This window comes from Barbus barbus, assembly GCF_936440315.1.
Source record: "Barbus barbus genome assembly, chromosome: 28".
In the NCBI taxonomy this organism is placed as follows: domain Eukaryota; kingdom Metazoa; phylum Chordata; class Actinopteri; order Cypriniformes; family Cyprinidae; genus Barbus; species Barbus barbus.
In genome coordinates, this window is record NC_136756.1 from 13,151,898 (window position 1) to 13,177,593 (window position 25,696).

At 37.2% G+C, this 25,696-nt stretch overlaps 1 protein-coding gene across 3 annotated transcripts; it reads right to left on the reverse strand.

The window, feature by feature from the left end:
* Positions 1 to 346: 346 nt before the first annotated feature.
* Positions 347 to 16,566, reverse strand: LOC306847756 (piwi-like protein 1). Of its 3 annotated transcripts, none has more exons than XM_079381901.1 (21): positions 16,261 to 16,566; positions 15,392 to 15,503; positions 15,205 to 15,316; positions 14,983 to 15,111; positions 10,180 to 10,394; positions 9,952 to 10,073; positions 9,792 to 9,872; positions 9,512 to 9,709; positions 8,777 to 8,885; positions 8,568 to 8,694; positions 7,915 to 8,032; positions 4,677 to 4,791; positions 4,412 to 4,599; positions 4,268 to 4,340; positions 3,989 to 4,189; positions 3,811 to 3,914; positions 3,540 to 3,610; positions 2,912 to 3,065; positions 2,701 to 2,826; positions 1,224 to 1,371; positions 347 to 1,122 (listed from the first exon to the last, which is right to left on the reverse strand). In XM_079381901.1, the coding sequence occupies exons 2-21, from the start codon at positions 15,458 to 15,460 to the stop codon at positions 1,006 to 1,008; spliced, it is 2,577 nt and encodes an 858-aa protein (XP_079238027.1). In that variant the 5' UTR covers positions 15,461 to 15,503; positions 16,261 to 16,566; the 3' UTR covers positions 347 to 1,005. The 3 variants fall into 3 exon arrangements, 2 of the variants coding, with proteins under 2 accessions (XP_079238027.1, XP_079238028.1); XR_013782182.1 differs by having other exon boundaries at positions 350 to 1,122; positions 1,224 to 1,354; positions 16,261 to 16,311; XM_079381902.1 differs by lacking the exon at positions 2,701 to 2,826 and having other exon boundaries at positions 348 to 1,122; positions 16,261 to 16,311.
* Between the last annotated feature and the right edge of the window lie 9,130 nt (positions 16,567 to 25,696).

The window sequence follows — 25,696 nt, forward strand, 5'->3', positions numbered from 1 at the left end:
CTTGCATGTCAAGGGACAACACTTGCAATGGTTTTTAAAAAAAGTTATTTTGAATATGGTCATTGCCTGCATCCCAAGATTGCAATGCGACTGAAGAGATGACTCGGCTTTCTGAGCCTTCATGCGCCACCTGCAGTTACACTTTAACAAACAGCTATTAGTGAAATTTCCCAAGACCGTTTTCTCTAGTAATTAGCGATATGAAACAAGACGGTGACATCGCAGAAAACTGGGTTGTCCGCAATAAACTTTCAGGTTTGACATTACATTTTCACCTGTCCATTAACTCGTATAATGCCAAAGTTTTCTCAAATCCTTCTTAGTGTGGACTAAATTATGGCAAATTAAGAACCAAGCCAAAACTTGAACTTGAGCTTTATTCTTCTAGCATCAATGCACTTCAATCCTGATGTATCACTTCAAAACATCAATACAATCCTAAATTAGCTTTATAAGCTTCTGCTCTTCCCAACACTGTGTAAAATTCCCTCTCCCTTCTTTTGTCCAACACTATTCAATTTACAAAATAGTATCAGAACTGCAACGTGATAAACAGAGCAACAACACATTTAATTTCAAGACAAACATGAAAACCATACATGCATATGATATAGTACGTGAACGCTGAATGTATTAATCAGATATAACCATTCATCTTTTATACTGGAAACCAGAAAATATATTTACTTAATTCAATTAACAATCAGGGCCTCTAAATATAAAATCTAAGAAATCTGCAATTTGAACCATCTTTTTACACAAAAAAATACATGTTCTTCATCTTTACAAGACACCAGAACACACAAAGTGAAATAAAAGTAGGACCATATGCATTTGCCATTACAAACAGAAAACAACTTTGCACCTGCTTCTCTCTGAAAACACTATACCTAGAAATATAAACATTCTTCTGACAGTGTACTTTTTCACAACTCAATCAAAAGGAACTAATAAAAATGGCCCTATCATTCTTCGAGATCTGGCAACTCGTCACTGCAATACAGGTTACAGGTAGTACAAGAAGTCATCCAGGTTCATGTTGGGCTCCTTGTGAATGCTCTGACCAACCAGGAAGGCCAGTTTGTGGGCGTACTGACATGGTGCTGGCACTCGGACGATACCCTTAAGATAAAAAAGAAGAACCAAAGAATATGTGAGATGACATTATTATAGACTATTATCAGTAGTGTGATACTGATGTAGTGGTCTACATTGGTTGTTACCTGCCAGTTGTAGTACATGTGGCAGAGTTTGTAGGTAAGTCTCTGCATGTGATCAGGTTTGAGGCCGCTGTTGTCAAACACCACATTGTAGTGAGTAGGTGCAACACAACCAAAGCGCACAGCCTGACTCACTATGAAGAAATCATACCTGAGTGAAAGCAGATATAGTATTGAATAAATGAGCATTTACACTATTTGACAAAAAATAGGTTATATTAAGGCATCTGTTGGGTTTTTAAAATCAAATGCAAGACTTTTTAAAACCAAGATATTTATTACTTAATATATGCACATTTATTGAAACTGATTTATGTACCAGCATATCAATATATGCAAATAAGAGGTTGATTGATATTGGATTTTACTTAAAGGTACAATATGTAAGATTTTTTATTAAAATATCCAAATCACTAGAACAGTGTTATATATTTTGCTGACCCGTGTACTCACATTATACCAAATGTTTCGAAAAATGTTTCAATCTAGAGAAATAACAATTTTCAATTTTAAATAGCGGCACGTCCCTGGTCATTGGAGAGTAGCATTATAACAGAGCTTTCAAATATATCTAGAATGATAAAGCAGCGCTATTTTACCCCAAATACGCACGAGCTGAAGCGGTCAACTGAGGCATAATAAAAGCTCCGCTGCTTTCGAGCAGTGTTACGCTCGTCAAAATCTTTGTGCTTGTTCAGCAGCCTCGTTTCGCTTAGACTGCTTTAAGCCTCACCCTGCTTCATACTACAATGTTAATAAATCTTTAATGCATTAGATCATCAATGAACATGATTTCTGCCCGAGTCTCATCGGATTGCATCAGCTGTGGAAATGAAGACAACAACTCCTATGATTCCAGGCGTCATCAAACTACGCCTTTGTTAGTTTTGCATATGCGCCATCTAGTGGAGAAAACTTACATACTGTGCCTTTAACGTGTTTAAATATATGCAAAAAATAGTCTGTGCAGAGTAGACATCAGTAAAATCTATATATTGAACGTGTTAATCTTTCCTTCCTATGACAGTTTTGCCCAGAGAAGCTACAAGAGCTTACACTGAATTAAATGGCACATAAAATTTGTGCAAACAAAATAATGATAACCAGAAAAAAAGATTTTATGCGTAATATAAAATACGCCCAGAATACACTGGGACTGCAAATTTTGAATCAAGTAAACACTGTCTTAATTCTACAGTAATAATCAGTTAACAAATTGCAAACTGCATTTTTACTTTGAAACATGCAACGCTCATTTAAAATCATAGCCTTTTGTTAAGTTTAATCACACTTGGCTCTTTCTTGATCCTAGTTTTTCTGTCCCTAGATTTAAAATATTTTAAAATGATATTTAAGACATTTGTTATTCAATTCCATATGTGCTTAAATTTGTTTAAAATGAAGACAAGGCACTTTTAAAGACCCCATCTGGACCCCGGGATTTATGGATAGAGACCAGGCTTTATGCCTCTATACGCACCACTCTGGACGAGTGACTTCAGTGTCAATGACTGTCCCCGGAGGAGGGTTTGCAATTTTGCCATCAATCCGGGCAAAGAATCTGGAGCTGATGCGCTTTTTCACCACCACTACTGACAGCTTGGGCCTGTATGAAAAATGTAAATATGATTGCAACCAAGGGAATACAACATCCCCAAAGTGTAAATATGTCAACATTAAGTATGGCTCACTCGTAATCCTGCCCCATGGTCTTGATGGACTGCATGATCTGAGGGACTTCGTAGTCCACCACACTCCGCAGCATGCCATCTCCAACTCCATCCCGGTACACAATGATCCGAGAGGGCAGAGAATTGTTGTACTTCAGATAGGCCTTCAGGGCAGCTGAAAAAACAAATAGCTTCAGCATAGAGTGCTGTGGTAAAGACATAATTTTGTAGGCCACTCGTTAGCGTCACCCTAGTTCCCTACAAAAAAAATTAATATAATAAAAAGACTTTTGGATTATTGCTGAAAATAAGATGACCAAATTTATTTTCAACGCAATTTATAATAGATAATCTAAATGATTATATTGATTAAATTAACAATTTATGTATTCTGAAGCCTAAATATAATAGCCAGAAGTAAAAAGCTAAAATTAGACTATTACGTAAGCTATTATAAATTAACCACTATTAAGCTTCCAACACCTTTTTCAATGTTTATTTAAAATCTACAAACTGGAAAGTTGTTAAAGCACACTAGTGAGTAAATGGGTTTTCCCTGTGTGATGATGTTTAATGTGTCCGGCAACCTCTGTAGGAAAAGGTAAATAAGTTGATTACCAAAATATGAGAATTTTTCAACATTTCACACCTTGCAATGACCCTTTTAGTGCATCAATGATCTCCTGACCACGGTTCTGCAAGACGCACTTGGAGAACCACCTAAAAAGGTAACAAAAGTGACATCATACAACAATTATGCTCAACCACACAATCAGTCTCTAAAATATTACTATTTATTAACTGTAGTACTATTCATGACAATGTTTTTTGTTTTATTGCTCAACCAGTACAACATAATACTGAGCACAAACTTTAAATGCATGTGGTTAAACAGTGCCATTTTCTAATTATTATATTACCTGGACATGCCCTGGTTCAGACTGGCCACCAGCGCTCCGATGGATCTCTTCCCAGCAGCAGTATCATGGTAACAGTCTATGCCCACAATCATCAGCTGTCGAAGCTAAAATACAAAGATTCATTGTGGAATCTGACACTTGGAAAAAGCCTGCAGAACAGCAATAATTTGAGTCTTACTGGGATTTCTACACTCCACAGCTCTCCTCCCATTTTGCAGTTCATCTGCAAAGCAATCTTGGTGGCCACAGTCATAAGTGCTTGAGGTTTACTGATGGTGCGAGACACCACACACTGACTAGGAGTAGGGCAGTCCACACACAGGTACTTCTTTACGCAGTCATACTTGTCCTTTCGATTGGTAGGCAGGATCACCACTACCTATGAAAGGCATAGCAGCAGTTTGAAAGAAAAGCTCTGGATATGCAAATCGTACATGCATGTGATTGCCAGACTCACCATCTGTGTTTCACGTGCTACATTTTGTTGCAGGGCTCTCAGGAGAGATTCCTGACGATCCTCGTACTCAATCCTGCTTGAACAGGAATAATTATTAACATGAAAATGAAAAGATTTTAACGTTCAAAATATCACACAACTCACATGATGGCCCTCTGCATGCGGATACCCATGGGCCCGGACACTTTGTTGAGAGTTTGAAGCAGAGATTGGGCAACATCCGCATTTCGCCGCGTGTAGAACATCAACCAGTTGTCCAGATTCATGCAGCTAATCAGAGGAAGACCTCTCATCTCTTTAGCCCAGTCTGCTGTCCATGGATTATACTCATACTAAGGGATGAAAATGAAGTTTAACAAGCCTGTTACATTATCAATGGGTGCTAGGATATGAAGTCATTTTCTCGTACTGCTCTGCCTCCCTGGATGATCCTCTCGGAGGGCAGAACTCTTCCATTCAGACTCAGCAGTCGATTCTCAAAGCTCAGACCCCAAGTAGTCAGTTCATTCTGCACGTCTCCATTTCTAAAGGAAAGTAGAGTGGATGTGAGAATTGTATATATTAACAGCAAATTTAAAAAAATACATCAATAGGGCTCATGTAGAATCTGTACTAGGGATGTAAATCGAATGGTTTGTCGCGATACAATATCGATTCTCATATCCAGCGATACGATATTTGCCGATACCTCAAAAAAATTGTACGATTTGATACAGGAGTATATCGATCCATATATCGATATTATGATATTATATACCTATTTTAAACAACAATCTAAATTTTTTATTAACTGACAAATGCAACAAAAATATATAACATGAACATTTCAGAAATTTTCACATCCTGTACCTCAATTGTGACATTCACAACAAAAAAATAGACCTGCACTAGGGCTGGGCGATATATCGCATGCGCATCTTGTCAGTAAAGCCGGTTCCTTGATTAGCGGTAAATCTTCATCACCTGTTTTCAAATGGAGCGGCATGCGGTTAATACACGGAGTCGTAGTTCACTGACAAGCTACGCAATATCGCGTTCATTATCGAAGGCGATATATCTGTGATAATGAAAGCGATATTGTGTAGCTTGTCAGTGAACTACAGCTCCGTGTATTAAATGCTGCTCCATTTGAAAACAGGTGATGGAGATTTACCGCTAATCAAGGAACCGGCTTTACTGACGAGATGCGCATTCATATTGCATGAGATACAGGTCCTTTTCAAAAAATTAGCATATTATGATAAAGTTCATTATTTTCTGTAATGTACTGATAAACATTAGACTTTCATATATTTTAGATTCATTACAACACAACTGAAGTAGTTCAAGCCTTTTATTGTTTTAATATTGATGATTTTGGCATACAGCTCATGAAAACCCAAAATTCCTATCTCAAAAAATTAGCATATTTCATCCGACCAATAAAAGAAAAGTGTTTTTAATACAAAAAAAGTCAACCTTCAACTAATTATGTTCAGTTATGCACTCAATACTTGGTCGGGAATCCTTTTGCAGAAATGACTGCTTCAATGCGGCGTGGCATGGAGGCAATCAGCCTGTGGCACTGCTGAGGTGTTATGGAGGCCCAGGATGCTTAGATAGCGGCCTTAAGCTCATCCAGAGTGTTGGGTCTTGCGTCTCTCAACTTTCTCTTCACAATATCCCACAGATTCTCTATGGGGTTCAGGTCAGGAGAGTTGGCAGGCCAATTGAGCACAGTAATACCATGGTCAGTAAACCATTTACCAGTGGTTTTGGCACTGTGAGCAGGTGCCAGGTTGTGCTGAAAAATGAAATCTTCATCTCCATAAAGCTTTTCAGCAGATGGAAGCATGAAGTGCTCCAAAATCTCCTGATAGCTAGCTGCATTGACCCTGCCCTTGATAAAACACAGTGGACCAACACCAGCAGCTGACATGGCACCCCAGACCATCACTGACTGTGGGTACTTGACACTGGACTTCAGGCATTTTGGCATTTTCCTCTCCCCAGTCTTCCTCCAGACTCTGGCACCTTGATTTCCGAATGACATGCAAAATTTGCTTTCATCCGAAAAAAATACTTTGGACCACTGAGCAACAGTCCAGTGCTGCTTCTCTGTTCAAAAGTGGCTTGACCTGGGGAATGCGGCACCTGTAGCCCATTTCCTGCACACGCCTGTACACGGTGGCTCTGGATGTTTCTACTCCAGACTCAGTCCACTGCTTCCGCAGGTCCCCCAAGGTCTGGAATCGGTCCTTCTCCACAATCTTCCTCAGGGTCCGGTCACCTCTTCTCGTTGTGCTGCGTTTTCTGCCACACTTTTTCCTTCCCACAGACTTCCCACTGAGGTGCCTTGATACAGCACTCTGGGAACAGCCTATTCGTTCAGAAATTTCTTTCTGTGTCTTACCCTCTTGCTTGAGGGTGTCAATGATGGCCTTCTGGACAGCAGTCAGGTCGGCAGTCTTACCCATGATTGCGGTTTTGAGTAATGAACCAGGCTGGGAGTTTTTAAAAGCCTCAGGAATCTTTTGCAGGTGTTTAGAGTTAATTAGTTGATTCAGATGATTAGGTTAATAGCTCGTTTAGAGAACCTTTTCATGATATGCTAATTTTTTGAGATAGGAATTTTGGGTTTTCATGAGCTGTATGCCAAAATCATCAATATTAAAACAATAAAAGGCTTGAACTACTTCAGTTGTGTTGTAATGAATCTAAAATATATGAAAGTCTAATGTTTATCAGTACATTACAGAAAATAATGAACTTTATCACAATATGCTAATTTTTTGAAAAGGACCTGTATATCGCCCAGCCCTAGCCTGAACTTTTTTTTTTTTTTTAAATAAAATAAGCAATTGGAAAAACAATTCTGGCTGCTACTATGGGCTCAGTACTAAAAATCTTTTCTACAGATAGCCAAATTACAAGCAATAGCAGAAAATAAATACAATAGAACATACAAGTCTAAAATAAGTTCAGCTACGCTACAGAAATGTAATAAATGTAAAATAACGGCATAGTCTTCGCTGTATAAATTAAATATAGATTAATCATTTTTGATGTTACAAAGGTTATTTAGTCAGCAGTAGTAAGCACTTGTAATTTTCTTTGACAGCATTAGATTCATTATTAGTTTGCTTTCACTTTAAGAATGGAAGCACGGATTTAATATACTGATACACATATGTTTTCTTTCTCAACTGTTTACATTAAAACATATGTCTAACCAACTGTTTACTAGGATATTCGCCAAAACGCATATTTTGATGTAATTTTTTCTGTATTTATTCATCCATGCACAAAAAAGGCGAAGATAGCTCAATTAAGTATTCGTGCAGTGTAGACACGGTTGTCTGTGTGCGTGCGCTTCAGATGTGTGCACAGAAAACTTCTCACACAGTGCTCGACTGTTCCGCAAACTATCCTGAGCGTCTTTTATGCTCAGCTTGTGCCTTCGGGCAGTCCTTATATCAAGTCCTGATACGCGAGTTTGAATGAGTTGGCGGTAATGCATAGACGGACATTATGTGAAAATGTGGACAGTGCCAAAATAAAGGTGCCTATTTATAGTAGATATCGATATTTTACACGTGCCATCGATGCATCGTAGCATTATAACAAATGCATCCATATCAATGAATCGTTACACCCCTAATCTGTACCTGTTGATGTTGGAGATTAAGCGGTTAATTCTGCTCTCTCTCTGTTCAGGACTCAGCCTTGTGTGTGAGGCAAGATCCTTCATGATGTTGAAATCAGCACGCATCTTATCTGTCAGACCTTCACAGGAAATGCATGCACAGAGTTGTTTGCAATTGAAGACTAAAAACATGAACTCATTTTACTCCGTTGCACTCTATTAGCTTAAATCTCATCTATAAGCTAGTGTATTCATACCAAAACAACATATACCACTGGCCATCAACTTGCAAATCATGAGGTATGTCTTAGATCACATACTGATTAGGTAGTAGAATTAAACACGGAACAAATTTACAAATTTCACTCCCATGGCCTCATGGAATAATAAAGCACTGGCACTTCAGAATCTTAGCAGAAGTAGCAGGTCATCCAGGTACTTTCCATTTGCTGTTTTATGAACACAGTGAATTCATACATACTAATTTTCACCTGCTACATGACTTACTATATATGGTTTGTCAGTGTCTTCAGTTGTTCTAAACTACAGAATACTGTCTATTTATAAAAAAGTTGAGTCCTTCAATATGCCCCACATTACTTTTCATTAGAAATAGACAAAAATATCATAACATGAAAGAAATCCACGCTCTTTTTATCTTCAAAAAGAACTTACCTGTGAGGTAGCAGAACTCTGGGACGAGCATGGCAGGTCCTGGTGGAGGCCGACCTGATGGCCCCAGTCTCTTCACGTGACTAACCAGAAGAACCTGGTTGCCATCTGTGATGTCCAGACCATATTGCTGGATAGGAGGCAAATAAATTGAGCGTGACAGTAAAATTCTGAAACTAGTGTTAAAATAATTTCCTGAATCGTTAAGTTACCGTTTTGAAGTAGTTCTTGAATGAGATCTCCGTATCTCCCTTCTTAAATGTGTTGTTGGGTGTATGATCCCAGGCAATGTCATCAATCCTGTACGTCTTGTTATTGTACCTATAAATGATAATTTGTTACACACCGTTACTTGCTACTTCACAATTCCCATACATTAAACAACTTTTACAACTTTTAAAACTTTAAAAGTAATAAATCAAAGAAAATCTCACTATCATTTAAATTGTTGGGGTCAGTAAGATAAAAAAAAAAAAAAAAAAAAAAAAAACTTACTTTTATTCAAATAGGACACATAAAATTGATCAAAAGTAACATTAAAGACAATTTTAATGTTACAAAATGATTTCTAACTTAATGAAATGCTTCTCTTTTGAACTTTCTATCCATCAAATAACCCTGAAAGAAATGTATCAAGGTTTCCAAAAAAATATTAAGCAGCACAGCTGTTTTTAACATTGTTCATAAATGTTTCTTGACCAGACAATCAGCACATTAGAATGATTTCTGAAAGGTCACGTGACACTGAAGACTGGAGTAATGGCTGCTGAAAATTCAGCTTTACCGTTATTTTATATGATAATAATTTCACAATATTACTGTTTTACTATAATCTTGCCATAAAATAAATGAAAGTGAACATAAGAAACATTAAAATAAAAAAAATCTTACCAACCCCAAACTTTTGAACAGCAGTGTCCATGTGTGTAAATGTGTGCTCATTTTACTTAGTTAGAATGATCAGGCCCACAAGCTCCTTGGTGCAGGCTTCAGGGAAGCGCTGGTCTCCACACTGCTGCCTCAGACTATACATGAAGTCAAGGACAGTCTCACTGCGCAGAACCTTATGACTCACATCAGAGCACAGCATGATGCTGGACTCGTACTGAAGGATGGTGGTCATGAATCCAGGCCAAATCGTCAGCCTGCAAACAGATTTAGACAGACTCCAATGTTCAATCACTTTCCAACAGAAGGTAAATGTCACACAACACATTTGTTTCAAACCTGTGCTGGGGGATGTTGAACGGATCATCAGGGTTGTAGTAATGACGTCCGATCTGCTGCATGTTTAGTATCCTCAGAATTCTACAGCAAAATAAACAGAGCTGTAAATTAATTACCTTGTAAACACCACTATTTCAAGCAGAGTGCTATCTGTGATTACCTCCTGAAAAGGATGTTATAAAACTGCAAGCACACAGGAGAGGACGGCGGGAGCTCGTTGGTCAGCGTAACCGTGATCTCAACCTTCTCTCCATTTCTTGTCTCACTGCATAGGACTGTCTCCTACAGACAAAGCAATTTCTCATTGGTAACCAAATCAAATCAACACTCCAAAGCCTCACTTAGGAGGCACTGAAATTATGAGCACTTTCAGGATCTGGAAACATACAGTATTGTGCAGTTTGTTAGGGAGGAAGAGAATGGCTCCATCAAAAGTGTGCGCTTTGCCCAGAGTCTCCTCATGCTGGAAAAGTAAAGCCGAGCGCAAACGTCGGGACTCCATTGGTGGCTTGAAGTCCACGTGGTACTGATACAAAGCCCACAGAGGTCGTGAAAGCAGACGCATGAAATTGGCCCTCAGCTCAATGGCAGTGCCTGAAACACCTGTGGTTATAGGAAGAGTGTCAAATCTAACATCGCACTACATTGCTACAACATTAGAACAAGGATGTGAGAAACGTACACTACCGATTAAAAGTTTGGGGTAAAAAAACTTTAATAGTAGTTCTGTTACGTCTCGTATTGTTTTGGGAGAGATTTTTCCTTTTCCTCTCCCTCACTCTCACCTCACAGGATCTGTGATTGGACTATGCTTCCGTCAATCATCAATTCTACTCGACGCTTTGAGGACCAATCAGACGTTAGTGAGGGCGTATAAAGTCTCTAATGCTCACCAACGCTACATTCATTTGTTGAAATAAAAACTAACATTATGAAAAATTACTACAAATTAATGTTCATCTTCTTTACTGAAATAAGGGTTCCTACACATTTTCCATTTCAAAATTCCATACTTTTCCAGACTCAAATTCCAAACCTCTCAGTAGATTTCAGACCACATTTAACATGAATGGTTCATGGAGCATTATTTTCAGCCTTATATTTGCTATATAATACAGTCCAGGGCTTGACATTAAGCATTCTCATGTGGTTGTCCTTCGGACAAGTAAATTTGTCATTTAGTATAAAAGTTACTTGCCCGGAGAGAGATTTTTTTTTTTATTTTTTAAATTGAGTTATAAATATATTTAACACATTTACTTTATTTAGTTAAGATTTTTAGTTTTAAATAAAATGAAAAAAAAAATAAATAATAAAGTGTGATAATACTGTTGTATTTTAAAATAAAAAGGGAGTATTAATTACAAATACAATTATTTTATTTTAAACTTAAATGCTAATATTTACTTCTTTATATATGAATTTTCAAACTAAATTTTTTTACTTTTTAATTAGGGTTCAGTTTAATCAGACAATTAGTATAATAAAACATTTAGGCTGTTACCAAACAAATGAAATCAGCATCAACAAAATTAATCTTTGCAATGCAGAGGAAACACAGAAACGGCATCTGAAGTGGAATCACAGGTCCTTTTAAAAAAATTAGCATATTGTGATAAAGTTCATTATTTTCTGTAATGTACTGATAAACATTAGACTTTCATATATTTTAGATTCATTACAACATAACTGAAGTAGTTCAAGCCTTTTATTGTTTTAATATTGATGATTTTGGCATACAGCTCATGAAAACCCAAAATTCCTATCTCAAAAAATTAGCATATCATGAAAAGGTTCTCTAAACGAGCTATTAACCTAATCATCTGAATCAACTAATTAACTCTAAACACCTGCAAAAGATTCCTGAGGCTTTTAAAAACTCCCAGCCTGGTTCATTACTCAAAACCGCAATCATGGGTAAGACTGCCGACCTGACTGCTGTCCAGAAGGCCATCATTGACACCCTCAAGCAAGAGGGTAAGACACAGAAAGAAATTTCTGAACGAATAGGCTGTTCCCAGAGTGCTGTATCAAGGCACCTCAGTGGGAAGTCTGTGGGAAGGAAAAAGTGTGGCAGAAAACGTAGCACAACGAGAAGAGGTGACCGGACCCTGAGGAAGATTGTGGAGAAGGACCGATTCCAGACCTTGGGGGACCTGCGGAAGCAGTGGACTGAGTCTGGAGTAGAAACATCCAGAGCCACCGTGTACAGGCGTGTGCAGGAAATGGGCTACAGGTGCCGCATTCCCCAGGTCAAGCCACTTTTGAACCAGAAACAGCGGCAGAAGCGCCTGACCTGGGCTACAGAGAAGCAGCACTGGACTGTTGCTCAGTGGTCCAAAGTACTTTTTTCGGATGAAAGCAAATTTTGCATGTCATTCGGAAATCAAGGTGCCAGAGTCTGGAGGAAGACTGGGGAGAGGGAAATGCCAAAATGCCTGAAGTCCAGTGTCAAGTACCCACAGTCAGTGATGCTGGTGTTGGTCCACTGTGTTTTATCAAGGGCAGGGTCAATGCAGCTAGCTATCAGGAGATTTTGGAGCACTTCATGCTTCCATCTGCTGAAAAGCTTTATGGAGATGATTTCATTTTTCAGCACGACCTGGCACCTGCTCACAGTGCCAAAACCACTGGTAAATGGTTTACTGACCATGGTATTACTGTGCTCAATTGGCCTGCCAACTCTCCTGACCTGAACCCCATAGAGAATCTGTGGGATATTGTGAAGAGAAAGTTGATAGACGCAAGACCCAACACTCTGGACGAGCTTAAGGCCGCTATCGAAGCATCCTGGGCCTCCATAACACCTCAGCAGTGCCACAGGCTGATTGCCTCCATGCCACGCCGCATTGAAGCAGTCATTTCTGCAAAAGGATTACCGACCAAGTATTGAGTGCATAACTGAACATAATGGCCATTCTTTTATTGGTCGGATGAAATATGCTAATTTTTTTAGATTTTCATGAGCTGTATGCCAAAATCATCAATATTAAAACAATAAAAGGCTTGAACTACTTCAGTTGTGTTGTAATGAATCTAAAATATATGAAAGTCTAATGTTTATCAGTACATTACAGAAAATAATGAACTTTATCACAATATGCTAATTTTTTGAGAAGGACCTGTATATTTACCCACTGTTAATGCAGCTCTGAAGGACATGGAATGCTTTAATCTGCAGTTACAAATGAATAAATAAAGTTTTGATTCATAAAACGTTGAATACTGATATTTGAAGTTATAAAAAAAACTGTAAATGTGAAATTAAAACCACCAGTAGGTGGCATGAAGTCACTGTTAATAAGTGATTCATTGCGACTGAACCTAATCATTTAAACGGTTGATTCATTCAGGAACACAGTGCTGTGGCTGTGTTTGGAATTATTTTTGTTGGTGAAACAGAGCAAAAACAGAAAATATGGTGTCTAAAACATAAGTCTCTTAATGTTAACTTCTTGTTTATTGAACTTATAAAATCACATTTGTAATCATGATGGTTTTTGGAGCAAAAAAAAAACCCCACTCGATCGTCGTGTGAAACTATATGAAATATACATTTTGTATACACATACATTTTCTTCTCCCATATCTTGAATTTTCTGATCATTCTTCATGCATTGTAAAACTGAATCATGCAGTGAAAGAACGCACTCGCACGTGAGCTAGTCTAACCTAGACGACTTTACGTAATGTATGCGTGCACTCTGTGTGTTTTGATTCTTGCAGTACACTCAATAAAACAACTAAATGCTCGCAAACAATATATATAATAACACCCCTATAACAAAGGCTTTATCATAAATAAAGGCAGTTATTATTGTTTTTGGTATTGACTTTTTCTGATTGGGCAAGTAAATTTCTCTTTCACTTGCCCGACCAAAACATTCACTTGTCCCGGACAAGCGTTAATGTCGAGCCCTGCAGTCATCTGTAAATATTTTTATTTTCATTGATTTTCTCAAATGACAACATACATTCACTAAAATAAAAAACAAATAAAGAAATAAAATATACACACAAGAAACTTTTTTGTGCCCTCAAGAAACTATTCACATGTGCATGGGAATGTTTTGCATGCTTACACATTACAATTTCTACTTTTATATAACCCATTTCCTTGTGCATCACTGCTATCTTACTACGAATAAAACAACAGCATGGAAGCACATGAATTAACAGATCTACCTGCTCAAAATTTGCTTTTCTTATGGTAGTACCTCTAATATCAAGGCCTAATGTCCAATTTAACACATCCTCTTTGGTAGTGGAGAAACCATGACACAAAATGAGCTGATGGCATAAAATTTGCCAAGTTCAAGGGTCTATAAAAAGACTGATACTGTAAAAAAAGTGTTTAAGATTTGGCTTTCATTGGGGAATTATGCTATATTTCAAGGCCTTTAATGCATAGTCAGTGAAACCAAGAAACCACACCGCAAAATGGGCTGATGGCACAACAGGTGGCTCAGTGTGCATCGTCCTATATGCTAAATGTAATGGTTTCCTGTGTACACATAAAAGTCTGTATATTTTTTATTTTTGCAAAGGTCCTTGAGGTTACATTATAAGGTGCTAAGAATATAGTGTTTAGAAACCCAAAATGCGTATAACCTGCATTTTGCATAATGAAAATGTGCATCTTGAATTCATTCAGTCATATTTGGCGTTCACAAAAGAATCACTTAACAGCTGCCATGAAACCTCACTTCTTGTACGATAAATTTATTTTCATTAAAATCTTAATTTTCTATTATTATTATTTAAAAAAATAAAAACTAAATGGGGGCAAAGTCTGGAAACACAAATATTTTTCCATACTCTGCTTTCTTTTTTCCATACTTTTCCAAACCCCGTAGGAACCCTGTGAAATACATCTTAAGGTTTATTTGAATCCCGTGTCATTAATCCAGTCTTCAGTGTCACATGATCCTTCAGAAATCACTCTAATATGCTGATTTGGTGATGAAATAGTTTTTGTACAGGACTCTTTGGTTAATATAGAATATTTGCTTTTGAACATTGAGTTTTTGTCACAGATTTGTCTTTAACAAATACTCCCACTTAAAGTGTCCAACTTAATCCAATAAATAATAAAATCAAAGCTGGGAAATTAAGAAGCCAGTGCCACTAAGCAGTCAAAACATTTGCAAAAGAGCAAAAATCAAGTCTTGCTCATTAAATATGGTGTTACCCGTTTTGGACTCTTTCACATGTTCCATTAGCTGGCGAGTGTGGATACCAGAATCATGGAAATCTCTCCTGCGTCCACCTCTTTCCCCAATCTTTACCTGCTGAAAGCCTGCAGAAATCTGCATCATCGCTACAGGGAGAAAATAAACGAAAGTGTGAGAAATGGGATGAGGGAATATCATTTTAGCAAACATATTCCCACTTGCTGCTCTAACGCACTTACCTTCTTCAGACATGGCTCCAGGAGCAGGTTTCTGTCTCCCTCTCCCCACCAGCTGTCCTTCAGGTGGAGTGGGCATAACAGGCTTAGCTGCCTCTTGTGATACAGATGGTTGCTGCAGAGGAATTAGTAAAATAAGTTTATTTCAATAAAGTTATATTATAATCCGCTACTATAAACATAAACTCACTGCGCCTGGAGCAGCAGGCTCCTGACCACGACCTCTGCCTCTGGATCTCGCTCTTGCTCGTCCCGTCATATTGGTGCTTCTCAAATGCTTTGGTTTATGTCAGTTCAAAGTGCTGTACACAAATTAAGATTACAACACACAGAATATCATCGTTTAATCATTCTACTGTTTGGTGCACAACGGCCACGTTCACATTAAGTTATACTTTGTTTTATTTTTTGCTTATTTTAATAAAAAAATATAAATAATTATTAAACCTGGTTTAACCTCATTTTTTTAATACAATAAAATGTGTTTTTGAACGAAACATTAAAATGACTGCACTCTCTTTATTAAGGTTTTTATGAGTTTTCTGATAAGTGCGCACTTGACACGTGCAAATGATTAATGTTAGGCCAACAAAAAATATTATTAAGGGATAATCGTTTAACGTAAATGTCATACATTGCTACAGTGTGACATTTTGAGAAAGAATATTACTTATTTACATTACTAAGTATTAAATGTGTTGTATCCGTTAGTGATAATAAGCACGTGTTTGGCGCGCCAGGCCCAGGCGTCTGTAACAAAGTTGTACAATTCTGTCTGCTAAGACACAACAAAGTTTAAAAACTAACTTGAATGGTTCGAAATATATAAATCTGTCTTAAATACTCAAGAAAAGTGCTCTGTCACCGTGTACATAATAGTGCAACTTATATAACCTTAGTTAATGACTTAATTGGCCACTTAATTTTGTGGTTTAAGACATTTTACACGGTATTTCCATTGTTTATAACATAAGAAACAATTTCTAAACTACAAGGAGCAATCAAATGACTAATTATATATGTATAAAGTCAATGAAAACTTCGACGACCAACTCTTACCCTTGTCTCGACAAGCGCCAAATGTCAATGATGATCAATTAACTCCCGACTGGCAGTTACCCCGATTTCTTCTGTATCCCTCCGCTGCTAAATATATTTATCATCTAATTTAGCTCATATTTTTCAGAATAATTAATGCTTCGCCGTATTTTCAAATCGTAATTACTTATTTTGATTGAAAAGCTTGTTAAAAATGGAATGGAAAAAGGTTGTTGAGGAAAACTATTTTATTTGGAAGGATACGAAACTACCTGTTACGGGGGTCACCTGGTCCTGTTGACTCATGTTATAATAATGATAGACTTCACCACCAGATGGCGCTCTAATACACAAAACACTTCTGATTGTTACAGTCAACACAGAGGGAAGACATGTTTGAAGTTATGTTAATAACAATAAATGTTGTTCGCAATAATATTTTAATTTCTGAGATGTCCTTAAATATCTTGGGTTGGTTCAGTAACGAAACTTTCTAATTCAAGTTCCCCATTAGAAGTGGAAAATATTAATTGATGATTTACTTGAGACAAATTGAATGTATTATTATTTACTGATCAGTAAGCAGAGCAGTTAATGGTCATTGTACTACAGCTGTAACATTCAGGTGCTTCACCCAACAGATTTCAGTAGATAGGCCTATAAAATGTCCTTTTTGGTGAGAAAAAGAAGTTATACAAACAACTACTTTTTACCCTATAGAATAACAATTTGCAGTACTCCTTTCATATAAATCATTTACTGTAAATTAAGGGAGGCTTAAGATATATCACAATTCATAATGCGAGATGCTCTTTTAGTTTAATACGCTGCTGTCTGCTCCTCATCAAGAAAGTTATATCTAAGATGCAAGCAGCTTTTCATGCTCCTGCAGTGCTAATGTCTGTGTGCATCATCCATCATTTGTTTTGATATAAGCATGATCAGGAAAAGATCCTGGATGTGCAAAAATAGGCTTTGACACAAATACTGAATGTTTTTTTCCCCCTAATTTCTGCCATCTTCAAAAAAAAGTCCCAGCATGTATTAAAACAGATCTGCCATTCATCAAGCAACGCATCTTGTTTTGCTGTATTTGCTTGATGCTGCTTTGTGAGATATAAGACTCGTGATTAATAAATGTAGGTGACATAACTGCATATTTGGACCTGATTAATGTTTTTGGGAAAAAATGTGTTCTATTATAGTATTTAAAGCTGTTTCTTACTTTATATGCTCTCTCACTTAGTTTTTTATTTTATTATTAAGGTGAAGGCCCGTTCACACCAAGGATGATAACTATAATGATTATGACAACACTGTTGGAATCACTTTCAGAATTTTTTATTTTTATTTTCCAGCTGATGAATGATAAAAACACTGACAGCCAATCAGAATCCACACGACTTCAAAGACCTTGCACATTTAAAGTGGTACAGACAAAACAACAGCACACTTATAATAAAAAGAATGATATCTCATTCTTACATTGGTGTGGGCACTAATATATTTCGTTCTTGGTGTGAACAGGGCTTCAGAGTCTAGCTCAGCATTCCTAGAACATTAGGAATTCCTAAGTATAATCAATGGGGAATGATATTGTTTTTAATTCTGTTGCTAATTGTTGCTACTATGGTTTTTAAAGCAATGAAATCTCTAGATAAAAGAAAACAACAAATGTTTGAGAATTCAATTACTTGAATTAAGTTTCACTTTCACCTGATAAATGCTTTACTGAATCTCAACTTCTGCTTTCTTTTTCATAATGGTGTCCATCTGTAGCCCTCCATTTACCAGATTGGGCTGTTCTCTTTTTTGCCTCTCTCAGACTTTGATGAAAGATTAATGATTCAAATGTTAAGGATTCTTCAGCATAGCCTCTCTCTCTCTCTCTCTCTCTCTCTCTCTCTCTCTCTCTCTCTCTCTCTCTCTCTCTCTCTCTCTCTCTCTCTCTCTCTCTCCTGTTTCCAGAGAAGCCTCACCCTCCTCTATCAGTTTCAGACTCGCACCCTCATCTTTTTGACTGGGAATTTGGCACCTTGAAGGGCATTTTGGAGGCAGATCTACGGTTGACTTTCATGTCAAGATCTAAGAATGATTAGCGATTCAGTCTGGTGGGATTCAGTCAGATAGCAGAATTTCCCATCACTATTTAACAACAACAACAACAAGATAGATTAATGTCACAGAGTGAGTACACAAACACTCACATTGGACAAAGTTACATTGATACTTCCTTTAATGAAGGCTTTTCTCAAATTCTTTCTTTGCTGATATGGTGCAAAGCGCACAGAAGTTGGCAAAACAAGTTGTATATTATGCAAATATGCATGAAAAAAGACAGCTTTGATCTCTTGTAATGATTTCTCTTTCATTTGATTTGAGAGAGAAGACCGCTGACATATGGTCCTTGGCTTCAAGTGGCTTTTTATCCTTTAAAAATAAAAGTATCCTGATGGCGTAAGATTAATGCATCTATAACCTGAAACAGAAGAAGAGATATTAAAAACATAATAAGGGTACATTCATTTAATACATATTAATCTATACACATTGATTTAGAAAGTGTGTAAAAAGGGTCACAATACTTTGATTTAAAAATGTAGCAGACATTGTGCACTATATATATATCTCACCCTAAAATGTTCAAAACACAGCAAAGGCAAGAACTTAAAGAGGAGTGGAAATAAAAGAGCTGAGAAGAAAAGCACAGAAGAGAGTGTGCGAGCAGCGGTAGGTGTAGAGTAAAGGTGCCCCCTGCCTGGTGGGCTGATGAATGCCCCCCAGGCCCCAAACCTGTCCAAGAGTGAGATAGAGAAAGACACAGGAATGTTGGATTGAAGTTGTCCCAGCAAAGTGCAAATGAAGCCAGGTGATTTATCTAAAGCTACGACTATGTGAGTTATGGAAATTAGCGGTCATCTTGCCTGAAACACTGTGGCAGAAATCACATATTCAAAAATCATACTCCAGTAAAAAAAGTAAAGTAAAAAAGTAAAGTCGTGACGTATTGTCAAGTATGGTGACCCATACTCGAAATTGGTGCTCTGCGTTTAACCCATCCAAGTGCACACACACACAGCAGTGAGTAGTGAACAAATGCACACACACACACACACACACACCGTGAACACACACCCGGAGCAGTGGGCAGCCATGCTGCAGCGCCCGGGGAGCAGTTGGGGGTTCGGTGCCTTGCTCAAGGGCACCTCAGCCGTGGTATTGAGGGTGGAGAGAGCGCTGGACATTCACTCCCCCCACCTACAATCCCTGCCGGCCGGAGACTCGAACCCACAACCTTTGGATTACGAGTCCGACTCTCTAACCATTAGGCCACGACTTCCCCTAAGTCATATATACCCTGAAAAATACATATACTAAAATTATTTAATGCTATGTATATACATTTACATATTTATGTGCTTAATACAAACTCCCTGCAATTTTTGGTATACTAAACTGGTATACTTAAAGTCTGTTAACTAATTTTGTATGTAATGTATGTAAAGCTGAAGTCCAACTAAAGATATACTTAGTGTATTTGGTGCAAAAGTGGAACTATTGCAAGTATTTCAGATACACTTGAAATATCTTGCATTTAATGACTGAAATTATTCAAAGATCAAACAGTGCTCATCAATAGTGACACATTTTAGGCGTAATATTAAGAAATGTGCATTGTACACAAGTAGTAATTAAATAAAGTTTAATTATAATTTTTTATAATAATTAAATAATTAAGTCTGTTAGTATAAAGTCTCGAGTGATATGTCAGTATACAGATTTGAACTATACTTAGTGTATTTTAAATATAAAATTTTTACTAGGGTATATAGTTATATTTACAGCTCTATATTATTATATGATTCAATTTTATCGATCAATTAATCATTTTTATTTATAATTAGAGAACATTTATAATAATAATAATAATAATAGCTATCACCTCACTTACACTAATGGAAATATTTTTGTTAATTGAAATAAAGCTGAAATTAAATATAAAATAGAAATATTAAATGAAAATCTTAAACTAAGCAATGTTGAAAAGTTGAAGGACTAAAAATGACTAACTGGAAATAAATAGGCTAAATAACTGGAAATAAAGAAAAATTTAAGAAAAATAAACCTAAATAGTATATTTAAAAAAATTAATAAATATAAATAATAATTTAAACGACTGGTAACAATAGTATATAAATACTCATAAAATAACACTGCTAAGGACAGCAACAGATTGGTTAATATATATGTTATAATGGAAATGAGGTCACATTTTAGCCTGATGTAATGCTTACGGTATCTGATACTGATACAAGTTTATGGTAAAATCCCAATGTATGATCATTAGTTGATTGTGATCTATATCTCAATATTATATGTAGTCAGAGGTTACATCTAAAATATTTTAAGCTATTAAAGTGATCTATATATAGTATCAAACATGCACGGGTACGGAGGCTATACATGCATACTAAAAACACATAGTTCTGCTGTAATTTCTTTCATAATTAATACCGCCACAATTTAATTTGAGTTCATCATACTTTCTCCTTTTCTAATCCATATGGAGAGCAGTGTGATCAAATGCTCCATTGCTCAAATAAGCAAAACATCAAAAAAAGAGGGGAAAAAATCCATGGAAAAGGGGCAGAGTTTGCAAGATAAGCCAAAAGCTCCTTCCTTTAATCTATATAAAATACTAAATTACTGCATTATCTTCATGCTGAACAGCAATGACCAACATGAAGGGGCTTCTTTGAACTAATAAGTGGAAACAAATGGCCTTTGAGATAAAAATCCTCCTAGAAGCTGATGACTACAGTGAACACTCTCAATATGTCCAAGTTCAGTTAATTCACCATGCACTCGGTTGAATTAAATGCCTCTGCTTTGATGGATGTTAGCGTGACCCTAAAAGCAAATTTTCTTCTGAAGGTTACTTGTAATGTCACAGTAATTGTAAGGCACCATGTACAAAGAAACACATTGATTTCAATACATCAAATCTACTGTATGCACCACAGAGAAAAACAAATAAATAGTGCACAACTGCACATTATATTTTAAACTAGCTTGCAAAATCTGAATTAGCACCATAATTATATTACAAAACAATTTTTTTAATTTTTTTTTTTTACACAAGTTTTGTATCCCTCCTGACTTTAGATGGTAAACTTTATGTGAATTGAGGAATACAGTGAAGTTACAAAACGGTGTCAAAAAAGAGGACCAATCCAGTTTTTAATCGTGATTTTCTGACAACATGCAAATTAAAAAACACAGAGTGTTTTACATACATTCTAAAAAAAAAATGGTGCTATATAACATTAAAAGTGGTTCTTTGGCTCGTAATCATAGGAGAACCACTTTTGGTGCTGCAAATCTTGGTGCTTCAGTGGTTCTTCACCGGTTCTTTGGCATGACTGGGGGATATATAGCACTGCTACCAGAACCTGTTAAGTTCCTGTATGGTTCTTCAGTGGTTCCTTGGGGTGATTAAGGTGCTATATAGCACCACTGCCATAAAAAGAACCTGTTAAGCCCCTTTAAAGGTTCTTTACGAGCCAAAGAACCACTGTTGGTGCTGTTTGTTACCATTTTTTGTTGAAGAAATACAATGCTGCACATCGCCTGGTCTACGCATGCGCTGATTTGTGACTGCGTGTTTTGAGTTTGAGCTCCATCAAATTGATTCTTTATCATCTATTTTCTATCTTAAAAACTATTTTATACACTATCATTTTCGTTTCTATAACGTGCGAATATATCCCCTATAGCATTCTAAAACAAAACCAATCAGAGCGCCTTGTTATCACTTTCATTTTGATTTCTCGAGTCTGCTAGTAGCTTATAGCCCGTTAGTACTAATACTCTATTCACACACATTACCATTGTTTCACTGTTGGCGGATTTGTATCTACCTTTGAATGCAGGTGAGGACACAATCGAGCTGCATTCGGTGCAGCTGGAGCTGGAGGCCGTGGAGAAGCAGATCAGCGACCTGGTGGAGAAGCAGGCCCAGCTGAGAGAGCGGAGAACCGCGCTGGAAACATCCCGGCCTGACGCTCACAAGTCCGGAGTAAGTATTCAGCACGCTGCTAACACTCCCACCACCTCTACTCCGTGTGTTTCTCTGCACAGACACTGTGCATCCAGGACGCGATCTTCCCAGATGTCCTTCACTCCGGCGCCGGGACGCCACGGACCCTGGGTGCACCAGCAGGGGAAGATGCGAGCCAGGCCCCTCCTCCGCCTCCGGTCTTCGAGATCTCCACCCGGAACCGCTTCGCTCCTCTCCGCGAGACGGAACGTGACACTGTGATCGTCGGAGACTCGTGTTCTCGATGTTTCTGCGAAGAAGTACTTGCGTTGTCCAATCTATACAGACTGTGTCTGTTCCCCGAATAGCGAGGTCAAAATATAAATTTAATGCAGGATCTAGAAAAAATCTAGTCGTGATTAAATCAGAAAAACGCAAAATAAATGAACAAAAACTATTTTTAAAGCTTGGGCTCCTAAACATTCGATCACTCAGGAGTTATTGTAAATGAAATGATCACAGATAATAATTTTCATGTACTCTGCCTGACTGAAACCTGGCTTAAACCAAATGATTTTGGTCTAAATGAGTCTACTCCACCAAGCTACTGTTATAAACATGAGCCCCGTCAGACTGGTCGTGGCAGCGGTGTTGCAACAATATATTCTCAATGTTACTCAGAAAACAGGATACAGGAGGTTTAACTCATTCGAAATACTTCTGCTTAATGTTACACTGTTAGATATGCAAAATAAATCTCTCCTGTCTCTTGCTCTGGCTACTGTGTATAGATTTTAACATTCACGTTGATAATACAAATGATGCGTTAGGACTTGCGTTTACTGACCTAATAAACTCTTTTGGAGTCAAGCAAAAGTCACCGGGCCCACTCATCGTTTTAATCATACGCTAGATTTAATTATATCGCATGGAATTGCTCTTACCGATATAGATATCGTACCTCAAAGTGATTATTTCTTTGTATCGTGCATGCTGCGTATTACTGATATTAGTTATATGGCTCCATGTTATCGTCCGGGCAGAACTATTGTTCCAGCCACCAAAGACAGATTCACAAATAACCTGCCTGATTTATCTCAACTGCTCTGTGTACCCATAAATACACATGAACTAGACGAAATGACTAGCAACATGGGCACTATCTTCTCTAATACATTAGAAGCTGTTGCCCCCCTCAAATTGAAAAAGGTTAGAGAAAAACGTACTGCGCCATGATACAACAGTTATACTCATTCTCTCAAGAAAGAAACTCGTAATCTTGAGCACAAATGGAGAAAATCTAACTTTGAAGTTTTTAGAATTGCGTGGAAAAAAAGTATGTCCAGCTATAGACTAAAAGCTCTAAGCTCTAAAAGCTGCCAGGGCAGAGCATATCCGCAAACGCATAGATAATAACCAAAACAATCCAAGGTTCTTATTAGGCACAGTGGCTAGATTAACAAATAAACATACGCCACCCGATCTAAATATTCACTCACAGTTTAATAGTAATGACTTTATGAATTTCTTTACTGATAAAATAGATAACATCAGAAATACAATATCAATTGTAGATTCTACTGTGTCTAGTATTTCAGCTTCATTCATCGCACCCAAAGAAAAACTGCAGTGCTTTACAACTATTGGACAGGAAGAGCTAAATAATCTTATCAGTGCATCTAAACCAACAACATGTTTATTAGATACTGTACCCATTAAACTACTGAAAGTGTTGTTACCTGTAGCAGAATCTCTTAACTCATCGTTATCTTTAGGTCACGTCCCAAAACCATTCAAGCTGGCAGTTTTTAAACCTCTTATTAAGAAACCACAACTAGATTCTAATGAACTGGCAAATTACAGACCCATTTCAAATCTTCCGTTTATGTCTAAAATTTTAGAAAAAGTTGTGTCTGCTCAATTGTGCTCCTTCTTGCAAAAAAATTATCTCTATGAAGAATTTCAGTCAGGTTTCAGGCCTCACCATAGTACAGAAACTGCACTTGTTAAAATTACAAATGACTTGCTTCTTGCTTCAGATCAAGGCAGCATCTCATTGCAAGTATTACTTGATATTAGTGCTGCGTTCAACACTATAGACCATGACATACTCATAGATAGATTACAAAACTATACTGGTGTTCAAGAGCAGGCTTTAAGATGGTTTAGATCCTACCTGTCCGATCGCTACCACTTTGTTCATTTAAATGGGGAGTCATCTCAATTATCACCAGTAAAGTATGGAGTACCACAAGCATCTGTCCTAGGTCCTCTGCTATTTTCAATATACATGTTGCCCCTTGGTAATATTATTAGAAAATACGGGAATTAGTTTTCATTGTTATGTGGATGATGCTCAACTATATATCTCAACAAGACCAGATGAAACTTCTAAACTAAGCTAATACATTGTGTAAAAAATATAAAAGATTGGATGACCAATAATTTCCTCCTATTAAATTCAGATAAGACAGATATATTACTTATTGGACCAAAAAACAGTACACAAAATCTCTTGGATTACAATTTGCAACTAGACGGATGTACTGTTACGTCCTCTAAAGTCAAAAATCTGGGTGTTATATTAGACAGAAACTTGTCCTTTGAAAATCATATTTCCCATGTTACAAAAACAGCATTCTTCCATCTTAGAAACATTGCCAAGCTTCGAAACATGCTACCTGTTTCTGATGCAGAAAAGCTAGTTCATGCATTCATGACCTCTAGACTGGACTATTGTAATGCACTGCTAGGTGGTTGTTCTGCATCTTCAATAAACAAGCTACAGATAGTCCAAAATGCAGGGGCTAGAGTTCTTACCAGGTCAAGAAAATATGATCATATTACCCCAATTTTACAGTCTCTGCACTGGCTACCTATTCAGTTCCGTATCATTTACAAAATATTATTACTTGCCTATAAGGCCCTAAATGGTTTAGCTCCTGCGTACCTAATTTGTCTTCTACCACGCTACAATCCAACCCGCTCCCTAAGGTCACAAAACTCTGGACTTTTGGTAGTACCTAGGATGGCAAAGTCCACTAAAGGACGTAGAGCTTTTTCACATTTGGCTCCCAAGCTCTGGAATAGCCTTCCTGATAACGTTCGGGGTTCAGACACACTTTCTCTGTTTAAATCTAGATTAAAGACACATCTCTTTAGCCAAGCATTCACATAATGCATCTTATAATCTTGTACTGCAGTTATATCTGAAAAAATTTACATTATTATTATTCTTTAGCTTGGGTTGAACAAATCATTTTTGCTTAGATGGAACAGCAGCTACGCTAATTATGTCTCTATTTGTTTCTCTGTTTCTGCCACGGGATTAACATCCCATGGTAACTAGGAATTACAGAAGCTTCAGTCTGGATCCAACCCTTAAATGATCTGAGATGACCGAACACCTGAGAAAAG